This window comes from Ambystoma mexicanum, chromosome 5p, assembly GCF_040938575.1.
Source record: "Ambystoma mexicanum isolate Mex_15411 chromosome 5p, UKY_AmexF1_1, whole genome shotgun sequence".
Classification (NCBI taxonomy): Eukaryota; Metazoa; Chordata; class Amphibia; order Caudata; family Ambystomatidae; genus Ambystoma; species Ambystoma mexicanum.
The window spans coordinates 449,592,742-449,610,021 of NC_090930.1; the positions used below are offsets into that span (position 1 = coordinate 449,592,742).

General features: G+C 50.1%; 1 protein-coding gene across 4 annotated transcripts in view; it reads left to right on the forward strand.

The window, feature by feature from the left end:
* KLHL13 (kelch like family member 13) overlaps positions 1-17,280 on the forward strand; it is a 553,397-nt gene that overhangs the window by 482,692 nt on the left and 53,425 nt on the right. For all 4 annotated transcript variants that reach the window (XM_069612858.1, XM_069612857.1, XM_069612859.1 and 1 more), the window contains exon 6: positions 14,102-14,215. In XM_069612858.1, the coding sequence (XP_069468959.1) occupies positions 14,102-14,215 (114 nt within the window). The remainder of the gene's footprint in view (positions 1-14,101; positions 14,216-17,280) is intronic.

Genomic DNA, 17,280 nt, shown 5'->3' on the forward strand with positions numbered 1-17,280 from the left:
ATTAGTCTTCCTCTTCCAAGAAGAAGAGCCACCGCTATAGGGTTTCGACTAAGCGGCTAAAAGTGGTACCTTTTCCGTCCCAATCCATTGCACCAAAGGAATGGGAGAGTTTCCGCCTGAAGATGCTAGACATCATCACCAATGCTCCGGCAGCTCTGGTCTCTGCACCTAAAGGCTTCTGCCACAGTACCGTAGGGTCGCACCGCGTCTTTTGCGACTGGCAGAGTACCCTCAAAGGACCACTCCTGCATGCCCAAGGGCTCAGGGCCTGGACCAAACAGAAGCTGAGGTCACTCTGTGCCAGCAACAGCGTCTTCGTCGACGGCAGGGACACCACGGCTCTATAGAATATGCCCCACTCCCTACAGGTGCTTTTATATCAAAGATGTACAACATCTATGACGATGAGGGTGACCAGGTCCCTTTTGGGCTCGAACCTCAGTGATCTAGGGAAATGAGAGATTTCCCAGAAGAATTTTACAGAGAAGGTAGGGATGTGTTCGCAATGGCAGAGGACCTGGAAGGAGCCAGTGACCTAGACACCTCCCTGGAGCTGGCTTTCTTGCAGCTCCCACGCTGGAAAAAGCCCAAGCCTGGTTCCAGCGCTTGATGGCTGAAGTGGCCAGTACTGAGTTGCTCTGCTCCATCCAGGTCCAAGGTTCAACATGATCTTTGTGACAATTTGGACGAAGCGCCCAAGAGAGAGACAATCCTGCCCTTCACTGTGGCAGTAGTGGAGAAATGGGAGAAGCCTGCCTCTGTTCCAGCTGCGTACAGAGACATGGCAAAGAAATACCATCCTGCTCTGTCAGACCCAGCCTTTCTCTCTGTTCACGCTTCACCAGAGAGCTTGGTGGTTCAGGCCACTACGGCTAGTCTGAAGACCTCTACCTTCCCGTCCCTTCCACCGGACAGGAAGATTAAGAGGATTGTTGCATGGGGCAAGAAGGTGTTCACATCGCTCAGTCTTGCACTGCGGGCCATGAATTCCTCTTGCGCCAATGCTTCATAGTACATCCCAGAAGGGGAAATGAGGAACAGTTTACAATCCTTGGTCTCTGATGGCAAGGAGATGACACGCAAAATGCTGCAATCAGGGTTGGACACAGCAGACTGTGTTGGTAGGGCCATGGCCACCAGAACGATCGACAGGCACGACTCCTGGCTGAGTACGTCTGGGTTTGCTGCCGGCAATCAAGCCAGATTGTTGGACATGCCCTTCAGCAACAACCTTTTTGGAATTAAGGCTGACAACGTCCTCCAGAAGGTTGAGTCGTCCAAATCGGCAGCAAAGTCCTTGGGACTTGCCAGGTAACAGCCCTCCGCACAACGCTCTTCTCAGGGCAGGGTTTCTTGTCCTTTCACTGCAATTGCCCCAAGAGGCCCTGGTAAATATGCCCCGGGAAGAGGAAGATGCTTCCCGAGAGGTATGAGAAGATCTGCCCAGAGGGGTGGCAATGCCACTGCCACACCCCAGGGTGCCAAACCTTGGTGACGTGTTTAACCACACGTCTGGTGAGGAGGGGGGGGTTTCTCCATGTTAAGCACGGAATGGTAAAAATCACGTCTGACGCTTGGGCTGGATCACCCGACAGGGTTATTGCCTCGAGTTTGTACAGTGCGACCACCCCCCCTACCCACACACCCCTGATAATGCTCCTCTGGTTATCCCCTTGTATCTCCGTACTAGGTCCTCCTAGAGGAGGTGCATCCGCTTCTGGCGATAAGCGATACAGCCAGTTATGCGCTCTGAATGAGGAAGACGGTGGGACTCCACCTATTTTCTGGTGCCGAATGACGGAGACTTGCATCCCATTCTGGATCTGTGCCTGCTGAACTTCTTATGCAAGGATAAGTTCAAGATGGTTACTCTAGCCCAGATTTTTCCAGCCCTTGATCTGCAGGACTGGTTGGTTTCTGTGGACCTTCGTGATGTTTACTTCCATGTGCCGATTCATCAAACGCACAGGAAGTGCCAACAACATTACCAGTTCAAGGTCCTGCCATTCTCTCTTTCCTCAGTGTTAGCAGGCAGTGTTAGCGGCTCACCTCAGGAGGGAAGGCATTCATGTCTTTCCCTTCCTAGACGACCCCGGATCTAGTGTCGGAGCACCTTCTCTGCACATGCACACTTTTGCAAATGTTGGGCTTTTTCCTGAACTTCAGAATTTTCGTTGTCCCAGTCTCTCCGATTCATCGGGGCAGTCTTGGACACTCACCTGGGCAGGGCTTTACCACCCGAGGATCGAGTGGTGAACATCTTTTGGATGGTCAATATCCTCGCATTACAGGAACAAGTACCTGACTCGAGTTTCCTGTGCCTTGTGGTTCTCCTGCTTCCTTCTGGTGCTAGAGGCAAGGCTGCACACATCACTACTTCAGTGGCTTCTCTGTTGCCAATGGTCGCAGAAATCCAGGGACACATGTCGAACCTTCTACCGGTGTTGGACCAGGTGGTTCAGAATCTCGCCTGGTGAGCCGTACGAGAGAACTTGCGAGAGGCACTTTGTTTTGCCAACTTTAGCCCTAGGTGATGATGGTCATGGATGCATTTTAGGCTGGGGCGCATACCTGCGACACCGAACAGTGAGGGGACTGTGGTCTCCCACGGAGTCTCGGCAACACATCAACACATCATGCTGGCCTTGGTCGCTTTCCTCCCCTCTGTGAAATGCAAGACTGTGCTGATCCTGACAGACAACACAGTGGCCGTGCACTACCTCAACAAACAAGGTAGTGTGGGTTCCTTGCCTCTGTGCTGCGAAGCAATGCAACTGTGGTTCTGGGCTCTGGTGAACAGGATCTCATATGGCCAGACGAGAGAATGTCACAGCGGATACCTTGAGCAGACAGACTTCAGCCTCCCATGAGTGAGAGTTCTGTCAGGAAGTACTGGAGGAGATCTCCCCCTGTTGGGAAACTCCTCAAGTGAACCTCTTCTTCCTATGTCAACAGGAAGTGTGAGTTGTTCTGCTCCATGGAATTTTTCTCGTCTGGTGGGGGGTGCTATGTGGGACGTGCTGAAGGTCGAGTGCACTTTCAACCTCCTTTATGCCTGCCTGCCGATCCCTGTCATTCCGCTGGTTTTCAGGAGATTGCGCCTGTTCAGAACCATGATGATCATGATCGCCCCAGATTGGGCCCAGAGAACGTGGTATCTAGAGTTGCTGGACATGTCCATATGCCCTCCCTGACATCTTTTGAGGAGAGTCGACCTGCTCCCCCAATCGGAGGGGCATGTCCTGCACCCAAACTGCAGCAACATGAACCCTCATGCTTGGCTACTGACAGGCTGAGATCCAAGGAGGGGGACTTGTTGAAAGATTTCCTTGATGTGCTCCTTTCAGCTTGGAAACTGTCCACTGTGTTGTATTTTCTGCTTTACCTTACCAAAGGAGGGTCTGCATATTGACACTGTGAAGTGTTACCTTGCTGCTAGTTCAATATTTAAAAGTTCACCGGAACTGGGCTCGTTTTTCCCAAACCCCACTTTTCTGCAGTTCATACAGCTTTATGTAGCCAGTTTCCTCGTCAGTTTGTGGTACCATGGGATTTGAATTTTCTTTTAACATTTCTTTTGGGCGCTGTGTGTGATTTCCCCCTTCATGAATGTTCTATTAGATTGCACGCCCTTAACTGATTTTCTTTCCTCTCTATTTGTTTTATTACCAAAGAGAAGGTGGCATTAAGAGTGAGACCCTCCTTTCTGCCAAAGGTGGTCTCGAATTTCCATCTGTCTTCCTGTGTTCCAAGGCAGAGGAACAATTCCATCATTTGGACCGCGTACAGGCCCTTATGGTCTATGGTCTATGTCCTATGTACTAGAGGGGCGAGGAAAGATGAACAGCTTTTTGTTGGTTACGCTGGCGCTTGTGCTGGCAGGGCTGCGAACAAACAGACACTGTCCTGGTGGATCATCTGGGAAGGATGTGCCAGAAGGTCTCAGAGCTCATTCTACCAGAGGAGGGCAGCCACTTCTGCCCTGCAGAGGCGAGTCCCTATCCTGGATATTTGCCAGATGGCAACGTGGCACCTTGGCACACGTTTGCTAAGCAGTCCTGCTTGGACTCCCTTGGGAGCCAGGATGTTTGGTTTGGTAGGGCAGTCCTCCAGAGTTTCCTGGTTTAGGTGGTGGTGTTGCTTCCTCCCTCCTCCAGGTTTACGTACTGCTTTGTGAGTCCTCTGTGGGAGAAAATAATTTATTAGAAGAACAAATAACTTGCCTCTCTGCATTGTTCTTTCTGATGGATGTTCCTCACACAGATTCCTGATCACCCTCCCTGCCTACCCCTCCTGCGGTAAGCTAATACACCATCAGCTCTATGGTCCGTCAGCTTCAGAGTGCTACTGAGGTCAGGGAGTGCGGCACTGCTGTATATACTGGCTTCCAAAATCCTATCTGGCGAGATGTGCTAGAAGCATCAGGCAGTCCAGCTGCTCAGCCGCTCTGCAGCCCCCGGTGGGGAATTTTTTTTCTGGAGAACTGCGCTGGCATAGGGATATCATAGATGAGGAATCCGTTGAAGGGACATCCATTCGAAAGAACATTACTGAGAGGTAAATAATTTGTTCATTCAAAATAATGAACAAGAATGCAATGGAAGACAAAAATCTGGGAAAAAGACTGAAGGGGGAAAAAAGGAGTTACCCTCAGAGAAAAGAAAATGTAGATGAAGCACCTCTTCTCAGTTTACTAAAATAGGTAAGCCTAGGTTTCATCTCACATGGCATATTCACTATGCGGTTAGGAGCAGCAAGGGGCAAAGTTAGCATCATGCTTACTCTTACATCCCACCCCCTTTCCTCCATACTCCCTACTGCATGGGAGTCCGTCGCTAGGGATGGGAGACGGAACCTTTATCACATGAAAAAACCTTTGCCCCCTTTAAAGTTAGAGGCACGTGGGGGTGCGGGCCAGGGAGCATGCTCTCCCCTGACTCCGCCCACTGGCGCCACTCCTCAGTCCCCTGCGTCGGCGGGAACAGGCTGATTTCACCAGCGCTCCTGGGTTTGGCTTCTCTTCCCCAGATACTTCTATCTTGTCTTCTTTTTGTCAATCAGGTACTTGTTCCTCCTGTTACGCTCACCTGGTATCCACTGGGACGCCACCCAGCCAGTTGGTTGCTGGTATCCTTCTCAGTGATTCTGGTGTGGTTCTCGGTGGAAGTCCCGCCTGGAAATACAGGAGGACTGTGTTTAGGACTGGCCAACCAAGGCAAGTTTCCCCCCACCTCCCGTATGACTTCAGCCCCTCTGGGCCCTCTTCTCACCTTGTTTTTGAGGTTGGCAAGCTCTCCACGCTGCTCTCTGGGCAGGGGCGCATTGTCTTTCGTGGGCGAGCGCGGTCCAGTTACTTCACTGACAGCGGCCCAAGTAATGTCTTTCCGGTAGGTCTTATTGCTGTTTATTGTTTTGTAATTCTTGCATGCCTTCTCTCTGTTTAATGTCTCTTTTTGTTTCCCTTAGATGTGCGGAGTGTCCGCGTGACCCGAGTCCTGATTTCAACGGGCCAACGGGCTTGCCAGTGGGGATCAGGGCTGAGGTTTGTGACACCTCTGGCGCCATGCTCCTCCCTGGCGCATGTCGACTTCAGCGGGCTTCAGCAGGTGTCCAGCCTGTGAGGGGCTCTTTCCTACACCGAACCCCGACGCTCTTTACCTCCGCTGCCTTAGCCCCGACCACGGCTGGGAAGGTTGTACCGCGTGCGACGCACTGACTTCACGCGCACTGAAGAACAGGCTAGCTAGGTGGAGGGAGATCTTCGAAAGGTCGCCTTCAGAGGACTTAAAGAACTTCGTCAGACAGGTATCGAGGCCCAAGGAAGGGGCACTGTTTTCCATTGCACCCTGTAAGGGCGACTCCTTCCCAAGGAAGTGCTTGAGAGGGAGGAACCTCTCTGGTACACGCACCAAGGCTTGTCCAGCTACCGGCCTCATGCCCGAGGGGTCAGTAGATCCTTCCAGATGCAGTGCTGAGGGACCACAAGGTTCTTTTACCAGGTGTACACCTGAAGGGCAACGCCCTAGTGCCGGCCTAATGTCCGAGGGGGCACCTGCACACAGCACTACCGCGTGACAATGCTGACGGCAATACTCCTTGCAGGCCCCGGCCTGAGGTGAGGGTAGGTTTCATGCTCCACCGCTAAGAGTCTTGGAGGAAGCCGGGCCCAGGGAGCCAAGCACCACGACTTCGGCACATGGCACACAGCTCGACAACATGTCAACCGCAACAGACAACATGGCCACTCATCCGAGGCCTCTCCTAGGAACAGAGCAGGTGGGAGAACGAGTTTCAAGGTGGAATTGATGTCAACCAGGTATGTGGCCTACAGTTTACCCATCAGCAGCGCAGGCCAGGTTCCCTCTGCAACCGAGACAGAGTGCGCTCTGGCCCCAGCAGCCTCCAGCCACTCAGTTATTATCCACTTGCAACCTCTTCAGCCTCCGAAGACAGGTTCTTCGAAAGGTTCCTGGCACTGATGAGAACCCCTCAGATGGGGGGCATCCTGCGGGATCCAGTCAGGGACTTGCTCCCTCCGGTCACTCCACCGGCGCCCATAGTCATTCCTCCTATGGCTCTGGTGCCACAGGTGCCAGCGCAGCCCCACCAGCTCCTTCGATCCCCTGCCTCCCACCGTACAGGGGGTTTCACACCAGCCCCCGCAGCCGCCTCCAGCTCCGGTCTCCATGCGGCAGCCCACAGCGCCCAGCACACCTCCACCCGCACCAGACCAGCCAGATACTCTGGTGGACACAGACGACGAGGAGGACCCTGATACGCAGTTGTCAGCAAAAGCCTTGGAGGTGTACTTGTTAGAAGCTGCACTCCAACACCTTGCTGCACATGTGTCAATCCAACTTGGATGCCATGCTGGCAGCCGTTAACCAGAGGCTTTGGCAGGAAATAGCGGACTTCCTTCCAGAACTAACGGTGCAGAGCCAGCATGCTTCAAGGTGGGGCTAGGAGAAGCCAAGCTGGTAGCACAGGAAATCATGGAGTCCACTGTGGCCCACATCAATACCTCTGGCTGGGCCATATGCATCACCACGGACATGAGAAGGACAACCTGGCTTCGGGCTGCTAACTTTAACCCTGATGTTCAGGAACACATATTGGACCTTCCATTCATGTGTAGTGACCTCTTTCACTCTACCACTGATGAGGAATTGGATCAAAAGAACAGCATGCAAACTGTGAAGTCTTTATCCTAATATAGGCCACGCTACAGGCGTACACCCAGTCGCATCAACCCTCCGACAAGGGGCAGGTGTTGGGCAGGTTCCGGGGCTTCCAGGAACAGAGGTCGAGGCAGCTTGACCACTCTCTGAGTCAGCACCGGCGCAAACAACAAAGGGGCTAGGGCTTTTTCCACTCCCCCCCCTCCTCCGCAGGAGCCTCAGAGGGAAAGAAAGAATGACTCGTCCCTTCAGGTTCACATGTCTCCGGTGGGGGCAGGCTTGCCTTTCACGTGCAAATTGTGCGCCAGAACTTTTCGGACCCCTGGATCCTCACTGTAGTATCCTCGGGGTACCACCTACTGGTCCCTCCCTCTCCTCCCCTCCCACAGATTGGGACAGCAAATCTGTGGGTGGAAATTTGGTTGCTCGTCGAGAACCAGGCAGTGGAAGAAGTCCCAGACTCCCAGAAACGATTTGGCTTCTATTCCAGGATTTCCGTCATACAAAAGAAGAGCCAGGCTGGCCTGAGAGTTGTGTTGGACCTATCCACCCTCAACCTCTCCCTCCCTCTTCAAAAATTAAAGATGGTTACGCCAGCACTCATTGCGGAGACACTAGACAAGGGAGACTGGTTTTGCTCCCTGGATCTGAAGGACGCTTGTTTACACGTCCTGATTTGGCAACCACATCGCTCTTTCCTGCGCTTCAGGATCATGGGCTACCATTTCCAATGCAAGGCGCTACCCTTTGGCCTCAACTCAGCCTCCAGGATATTTACCAGGCGCATTAATGCAGTGGCAGCCCTCCTCGGGGCTCAAGGCCACCACGTCTACCCATACCTGGGCGACTGGCTCGTCAGTTTGAGATCTCCAGAGGCGGTACACCACACTTCCTCCGCACTTATGAACATGCTCCACGACCTGGGGTTTACCATCAACCTCAGAAAACTCAGCTGCAACCTATGCAGAACCTGTCCTTCCAGGGCCTCATCTGGGACACAAGCTCAGAGAGAGTCTTTCCCTCTGAGAACGATATCTACCTTAGGGCCATCCACCTCCCGGGCTTGTCCAACATGGAGGCGGACAGGCTCAGCAGGCTGGGATCAGACAATTACGTGTGGCAATTGAACAACCAGGTACTGCTGGAGATCTTCAGCAACTGGAGGTGCCATCAGTTTGCGTCCTGGCAGGGATCCCAGGGCTATGCATTCCAGATACAGTGTGACGGCTTACAGCGTATGCCTTCCCTCCCACACCCTTGATCTGCAGATAAAGGAATCTTGTCAACTCAGCGTCATTCAGATAGCTCCATGGTGGCCGGCGAGACCGTGGTTCTCCGAACTCCTCAGCCTCACTGACAGACCACCCATTCACCTTCTGAGGGGGCCAGCTCCTTTTCTGGCACAGCAAGTGGGCAGTTAGCCCTCACAGTGTGGTTTCTGAACAGGTCACGCTCAAGCACCTGAGCCTCTCGCAGACTAATCTAGAGCTCATTCAGAGAGCCAGGAGTAAAGCTACAGAAGCCAGTACTAAGGTAAATGGACAAGGTTCTGTCTTTGGGCGGGCTCTAAAGAGAGAGACCTCCTTACGTGCACACTGGATGATGTGCTCTCCTTCTCTGCGCTCTTGCGTGCTCAGGCGTGCTGGTGGTCACATGCCACACCTATTTGTCAGCCATAGGGACCTGCAGAGACTTTCTCCTCATCCAATCTGATAGAAGACATTTGGCAGGCCTCTCCAGGCTCTGCCAGCCCATCAAGAAACTACACCCTCCGCTTTTCATTTAAACAAGGAAATAGTCTTACCTATGTTTTTTGCTGACCCTATGACGAGGCTCAGAGGTTCTTGCACTGTCTGGATGTCAGACACATTCTGAAATGCTATCTGGACAGGACCAGGGGCTTCCACATGTCGGACGCACTCTTTACCTTCATGTGGTCAAGGCCCGGGCATCAGGCATCCAAAGCCTCTATTGCACGGTTCATGGTCTCCGCCATCAGGGCCATTGTCGGCCAACATGCACGCCCACACTATCAGATCCAAGGCCACGGCCATTGCATTCCAAAAGCAGGTACCATAGCAGATCATCAGCAGGGCGGTCACCTGGGCCACCCCGTCAGCTTTCTGTAAGCATTACTGTTTGGATGCCGGCTCTAAGTCAGACGCGGTTGTCGGACAGGCGGTTCTAAGGAATCTATTTTCTAAAGGAGGGTCTCCTCTCCACCCTGGGGCTACATTCAGTTGTAATCGCCCATGCAGTATGTAGGAAAGCGACGGGACATAAGAGTAATTAATAGTTACTCACTGTAGTGACTAACATACTCTTAGTCCATAGTCCCCTTTCCTCCATATGTCCCACCATCCTCCCCCCTAACACTGGTGTCATTAGGCAATGGTAAATATTGTTGACGAGTCAATGGGGACTGAGAAGTTGCGCTGGTGGACGGAATCAGGGGAGCGCATGCTTGTTAGGAAAGATTTCTTAATTGTGGGTAATTTTCCTTCCATGTGGCAACCCCTAAACATTTTGCTGTTGTTTTCACCAGGATCTAGACTTTGCCAGAGAAGTGCAGCCTTCTGCCGCACTCCTCTGGGCTTTCGCTCCATTCTTACGGGGAAACTGACATGCCCTTAAGACAGTCAGTACCGGGAAACGTTGTTTTCCGTAGTTCTTTTATCATGTTGCAGCTTTCGCGCAACATGGCACAAGAGGGCACTGTAAGCTAAATTACTGCTCTCTTGGGTCTCTAGTCTTCTACAGGCCCTAGATACTCTCTTTGGATTGATAATGAACGGTGCAAGTGAATCACGACGGGACTGGTGTCAGCGATCGTTTCTTGTGTTTTTGAGCTCCTTTTGGTGTTTAAGCGCGTTTCTCGCGCTTAGCCTAAAATGGTGGCCTAGCTCCCAAAATGGCCAGACCACGAGGCTCTTTGTCCTGTCTGCTGACCGTCTTGCCCCCTTCACTTTCCCCCAGGTCGAGCCGACCCGGGGCCTTCCTTATTTGGGCATGTACTTTCCCGCGAAACACAGATGCTTTCGCGGGCTTCTACAGGCCTTGTGTGTGCCTCCAGGATGTGGGGTGGGATGTCTGGTCCCAATACACATCCTGGGTGGCAGAGAGTCTAGGGTGGTGTGAATGCCTGGGACCTCCGTGGTCCGTGATAGGTCCACGTATGGTGTGAGTGTTTTGTGAGCAGATCTCCCATTGGGTCCCCCTCCGTTTTGGCGCGAAGGGAACCGTGGATAAGAGGGGCTGGAAACACCACTACCATGTCGATCTCCTGAGTTCTCACGAACAAAGGAATACAGGAGCCAAGTATCCTGCAACCACGAGGCTGAACCGAGGAATCGCTGGTGACCCGCTGAAGGACTGCTCCTCTGCACTGCTGTCACTTTGTGAAACCCTTTCTACCTCTGATGAGAAGGCCTGTACTGGTGCTTCGACCCCTTGGAATAGTGGGAACAACTATTCTCGGCATCTTCACCATCTCCTGCACGTAAGCCTTCGGAAGTGTCTCTGGGCCATCCAGCAGACTGACCAGCCTACCCAGGAGTCTTGCTCTGTAACCGCCGTCAGGTTGTGTTGTATTACAAGTCCTCGTCACTCTCACACGATTCGTACACTTGGCATTCCCAGGTCTGAAGTGAGTAGTGTACATTGGGCTGAAATACACACGGCCGCTCCGTTGCCCTGCTGTGGTAACAAACTGTGCGGGTTCACTGCGTTTGGGACATCCTCAACTCAACTTCTGCTGCTGCGGAATCTACACGACGCTGAGACGTCTCCTGCTCATATCTGAACCTGCCAGCACTGAAACTGACGCGGAGAAGCCTGGGTCTGCTTGCATCGGGGACCGGTGAGTAGCATCGCTAGGAACTGGTCGCCCTCCTGCAGGAGCCCATAGCTTTTCCCTGCTGTGTCTAACAGCACGCCTTTCCGTACTTGTGCTCTGCTTCTGCCCACAGTGGACCTGCGCTTGAGTCGTGGAGCTCTGTTCATATTCATTTGTTCACCGAACTAAACTGCCTGATTCCCTCGAAGAGACACCCCCCTTTTTGCCCATTGGCACCAGCGTGTGCAGGTACTTTTGAGCACATGGCTCCACTCTTCGTAGGGCTTGGACTTCCTTTTAGTTAGGTGCCTCTGAAGGCGGACTGGGTCTAATTATTATTCGCACTGCCTGTTTTCCTCCCCATCTAGGGGGTCTACACATTTCATGCGTCTAACTCGTTAGACTCGTTTGTATTTGTATATATATATTGTATTGGTTTGGTATGTGTTGGTTTACTGGAGTTTTATTGTGATTTCTCGCTACGGTCAATGTTACAAAGGCCTTGTAATAAATGTGTATATATTTTTAATATAACACCTGCTTGGAGTAATTTGTAAGTGTCCTTGCTTTGTGTGCTCATTGCGGGCTTTGGCATCCTCACCCCTCTTGAGACCTAGTCTTGACTGCCGCGATCGCTACCCTGATTGGTCTGGCTTGTCCAGAGGTTACCCTGTTCCAAGAAACTAGGCTGGCCTTCTGAACCTCTGCTCCTCCAGGGCAGAGTTCAGAAATCCGTCTTAACAATGCTCCTAGGGCCGCTCCTCTAAATTTTAAGGGGAAGAAGGTTTTTTCTGGTGAAAAAGGTTCCGTCTCCTGTACCTAGCAAGGGATGCCCATGCAGTATGGAGGAAAGGGGATTATGGACTGAGTATGTTAGTCACTATGGTGAGTAACTATTAATTTCTTGCCAGAGGGTTATAACAAACAGCAGGCCCCGGTGAAGCAGTGCCTCCAGTCCTGATATCTGAGCAAAGGATGGGATAGGACAGAGAGGACCAGCCTAACGGATAAGCTGGCTGCAGAACTAGGACTGTGGAGGGTCCTGGGGGGGCAAAGGCAGTAACTGATTTAAAAGTGGGCAAACCTTCAACTGCTCAGCAGTAATAGTTACATTTTAGAAGTTTAGTGCTCTTGCGTCCTTGTATTGATTGTAACCTGCAAAGGAAAGGGTCAGCAGTTATAGAAACTTTAGCTTTTTGGAAATTCACTGAGGCATCACAATAGAAGAATCATTTTCCAGTGTAGATGTTGTCTTCAATGGTAATCAGTTGCTGTTACATGTGATGTTAATTATGTAAGCACCCCTAAGTGATACCGCTGTTGATTTATAGTGGTGGTGAGAGCTTCACTCACCTTATTTCAAAGTTTTATGTGGACTTGGTATGGTGAATGTGTGGGGTGTTGGAAAGGAATACAGGCGACATCCTTTTCATCCACCACTCGATGGTCACCCACGCTGGTCTCACTATCTATATAAACAAGCTGGTTTGGACTGGCAATCAGTTGCAAAGTTGCAGGAACTGCTGGTCAGTTTTTCGTTTCCCACTACGTGACTACAGTGATTTTCCAGCCAGGCAGATAGGAAAGGACTTGTAAAGGTGAGGAACTGGTTGGTAGAAAGAGGGACGGAGGGTTCTCCCATGACTCTCTTCATGCACTTTGCCACAGTAATTCCAGTGGCAACGAAAGGTTGTGCTTAGCTACAGGGATGTTGGTCCATCTTTGGGTTCCCATCTGCATGCTGCAGTGAGCTCTTTGCCTGGTAAGGTAGTATTGTCTGGGTAGGTTGTTGTTACTTGGAACTTTATTTGGACATTATATTTTCAGTTGCTCTCCCATCTTGCCCCAATTCTACACTTAACCTACTTTAAGAAAACAGTTCCTCGTAATACTACTTTTAGGAATCTAAAATAAAGCAGATACCACATTTTGTAGATTATGACATGCAAACCTTCTAGGGATAATATTTCAAGTTTAACTGTTTATTGATCACCATCTATGAGTAGTAAATAAACATGAGTTTCAGAAATGAACTAAATTATTTATAAAGTGTGTAGAAGGGGAGTACAGTATCTTGATCCTTCCCTTTGATCTTCAACGTCACCTTGGTCACTTTCAGGTTGTGTAGCATATTCATCTTTTCCTATTGTCTTCTCGACAAGTGCTCCAATCTCATTTTTGGCATCTACTTCTATAGAAATGTGGCTCAAGGTTTTACATTTCTCGTTCTTTTAGCTTTAAAACAGTATTTCTCTGTTATGCACATTATGATTAAAATCGATTCGCAGGTAAATCCGGCTATATTGATTATATTTGATTTATTTCTGAGCGGATTATGTGACTCCCAATATGATGGTGAACCTTTCTGCTACATGTGATAACAATGTTCGTAAACTGTGAATAGTAGTAATTGACATTAAAAGCAGAAAATGTATCAACAACCTCTATGTAGATTTAGTTCTAAAATAAATTACGTTTTCATGTGTCCTGGGCCACTTTAGAAAGGGTTAATTTCAAATTATCTGGCAATCTATCTGAATTTTGCAAGAAATCATTTAGATGCCAAACCTGAGTTAAACCCCTAATTATAATAAAATTGTATAAAATAGGATATCGAGTTTTCCTGCCATTCACTTTTATGACCTATTTAAACTGATGCACTCCTGTGTCTGCTCTATTAAGCTTCCCGTTAACACTGGGATATTAAAGGTCCCGGCAGATCGGGAGCTAGGTGTGGGTAAAATGTTCTTCCCCATTCCCATGGAGTCCATGGGAATGAGGATCACGAAAGCACCGGCACCGTCATAAACAATGCCGGTGCTTCCGTGATGGTCTGCCTACCGTGGCACACCAGCTCCGGCAAACACTCTCGTAGTTTGCCGGTCTGGAAACAACAGTGCCGGTAAGCTTCCGGACCGGCAAACTTGTAATGAGGCCCAATCTCTGTATTTCTTCAATGTAAACGTACTGTATTTCACCACTAATGTAAAATTCTCATTCCTAGCACTGAGCTGCCCTGTCGGGTTAGTTGCTGTTATTTAATATCAGAAGCATCAATACATTATTATCTTTTGCTTTACTTCAACAGCTACAGTGGAATGTTACAATCCACGCATGAACGAATGGAGCTACGTTGCAAAAATGAATGAACCACATTATGGGCATGCTGGAACTGTTTTTGGTGGATTGATGTACATTTCAGGTAATCCATGTCCAGCAATTTAACGTGTATACTTCAATTGTACACAATGTATATTAGTGTGTTACTGTAAAATGTGCAACACTGTTTTGATTATTTTGCCTCTAAGATGTTTGAGGAGTTCATGATCATGAGAACAATGTTAAATGATTAACATGTTTTTTTAAGTCTGCACAGGGAATCATACTATGAAAACAGATCCGTTCAAATGGATATTTTTGGCACAATCGTAGTGTGCGGATTTTAATAAGATTTCATATGGCTTAACAAAACCAATGTTATTCAAGCTATCTATCCAGTGTACAATTATAGCAATTTGTATTTTGTATTAATTCGAAGAACAGGGTTGTCAATTTCGATCAGATGGTGGTGGCATCCCCACAAAGAGTGCCTGTAAAATAGTACAAAGATGTAGGTATTTGTGGTGTCGGGCAGGGAGGATGGGGGAGAGCGGAGCTTCCTTCTTTAGCAAGTAAGTGAAATTTAAGCCAAGCTTTGAAGAGGTCCACGGGTGGACTGGCTTCGGTTGTTATGGACAGTGAGTTCAAGTAGAGCAGGGTGAGTAGGGAGAAAGAGTGGAAGCGAGAGGAGACACAGTCTAGGTATGGTTGAGTGCAGAGGAGGATGGGAGGGAAAGAGATGATGAGGAAACACTTCGCCAGCACTTAATTCATCTTCATGACTTTGTCATGCATGTACTTAGTCATACCTTCACTTCGTATGCATTTTGGTGAGAATGGCTATGGTAAGGTAAGCTGTAAAATGGGTGTAAGATAAGGGTTGGATTTAAGGGGGTTTCAGGGGAAGTAAGCTGCCTCAGTCGCTCTTTTTCAAATCTTTACTAATACAATTGTTAGGCGAATCCACAATTTCTCTACTTAAAGTAGAGGAATTGTGGATTCGCCTAACAATTGTGTGACTCAAACACAATCATATTAGTAAAGATTTGAAAAAGAGCGACTGAGACAGCTTCATTTTTGAACTTGGTAGCATAAATGACTACAATTACTTACAGTATTGAGCTTAATTTACAAGCTAATAACATTAACAAAAAGGTTTCAAGATGCAAAGGAATGAATTTATCTTCCTGGTAGGAAGCAATAAGGAGCACTGGGCTTTACGGGGTGGTTTCCACTCTGTTTTTCTTGCCATTGTATGTGTTATAGAGCCCGAGTGTCATTGGGCTTCTCTCAACCCGGTAACCTCCATATATAAGCAAGTATCTATCAAAACAACTGACGGAATTAGTCTTTCTTTAAGACAAACAGAACCAACAGTGGTGCCCACCTTTTCTCCATTTTCTCCTTTAACAGCTGTTGCCATCTTATGGCTAGGTAGTAATATTGTTTCGAGGGGATTGTGTCCTCCGGCGTATTCCACATCAATGACAGGTAATCACCACAGCTGTGCTGCTTCAGAACATTTTTCGGCGTCTGCATCCCGCGTCAATGACGTCGATACGCTGTCCTCGAGGGCCTCCGTCGAGCCGACGTCACCGGATGTTATAAGTAGGACGCATCGACGTCCGTAGCCTCAGTTCCGTTTTTTCCGCTAACGTGTTCGCTTCGGAATTTCAGCACGCCTCGGTTCTTCTCCTGATTGAATCGGTTCTTCGTTCTTGGTTTGTGTGAATAATCATGTCTTCATCTTCTTCAACCCCTCGATCGGCTTCAAGAAGTGTCAGGACTGCGGTTCCAAGATGTCGCTTACGGACCCGCACGACGTCTACCTCTGGTGCCTCGGCGTGGACCACACCACGGATGACTGTGACGATTGCCAGTCTTTTACTTCGAAGGACTTGCAGGAGCGGAAGAAGAAGCTATCTGTAGGTAGGGTTTCCAAACCCTGAAAGTGGAAATCGGCTGGGCTTTCGACCGACGATTCGAGGGGCGACTCTCCGCGTCGGCGTAAGTCCAGCGGCTCTCGGTCGCAGAGTGGTTCCCGTCATTCCTCTGCCTCTTCTAGGCACTTGCGGAAGCGCCGTTACCGGTCGCCTTCCTCGTCCGAAGACTCCACCAGACGGTGGGTTGCTTGTCCCAACAAGCATTCCTCTCCTGCTTGGGATGCATTTCGTAAGGAGATGATGGCGAATTTTGAATCGCAGGGCCCCGTTCCGTACGAGCCTTCGAGAAACGCCAACAAGGAACACGCTAGGACCACTGCTCGCACGCCTTTGGGCTCGGGCGGTCAGCGTGATAATCGGGGGCCGTCGAGGTCCCAATCGGACAAAGTTGATCGCTCTAGCCATGCCCCCTGCAGGTCCCGTTCTTCGACGCCCTTGAGACTGTCGGAGCCTGTGCGGTCTTCTAAGAAGACGTCGACGCCATCAGCACCATGTCCGTCGAGGGACTCTCTCGAGGCTCCGCCTCCGAGGAAGTCATCGATGCCATTGGTGCCGAGGCCGTCGACACCCTCAACGCCTTTTGAAGAGGCTTTATCGGAAGTGCCCTAGAGACCGGTGGATACACAGAGGAAGGCCCTAAGTAAGTCAGTGAGGCCTGTGTTTGAGCCTTTTTCTGTGCCCTCATCCAGGGATTTGTTCCAGCCTCTGGATTATATCTCTGAGGTGGATGAAGGGTCGAATGCGGAAGGTCTGGTTCCCCAGGAGGTTCCTGATGACTTGTTGTCTGGTCATAGCCAGTTGGAAGACCTGCGTCAATCTTTGCATGACGCCAGTGGTCTGGACACCTCCCCGGAGGTTGAATTTGGCAGGCCTGAGCCTGGTACTCACGCCGAATCTTCATACAGACGTCTCATGTCGAGGGGGAGTTTTTGGGATGGTCTGCTCCACCTGTGGAATTTCTGCAGGATGACGTGACAGATATCTTGGACCACGGTCCACCCCGACCTGCTGCTGACATTTCATATGGCCTTAAAAAGAAGTGTGGCAGCGGCTTGGACTGCTCCGGAGTCTCTCCCGGCACTGAATAGGTAGCTGCCGAATAAATACCTTCCAGCCAGTGGCGACCCCAGCTACTTGTCTTTGCACCCCACTCCGGAGAGTTTGATGGTGCAGGCGGCTACGGCCCCAGCGAACAAGGCGTCATACCCTACTATCCCTCCTGCTA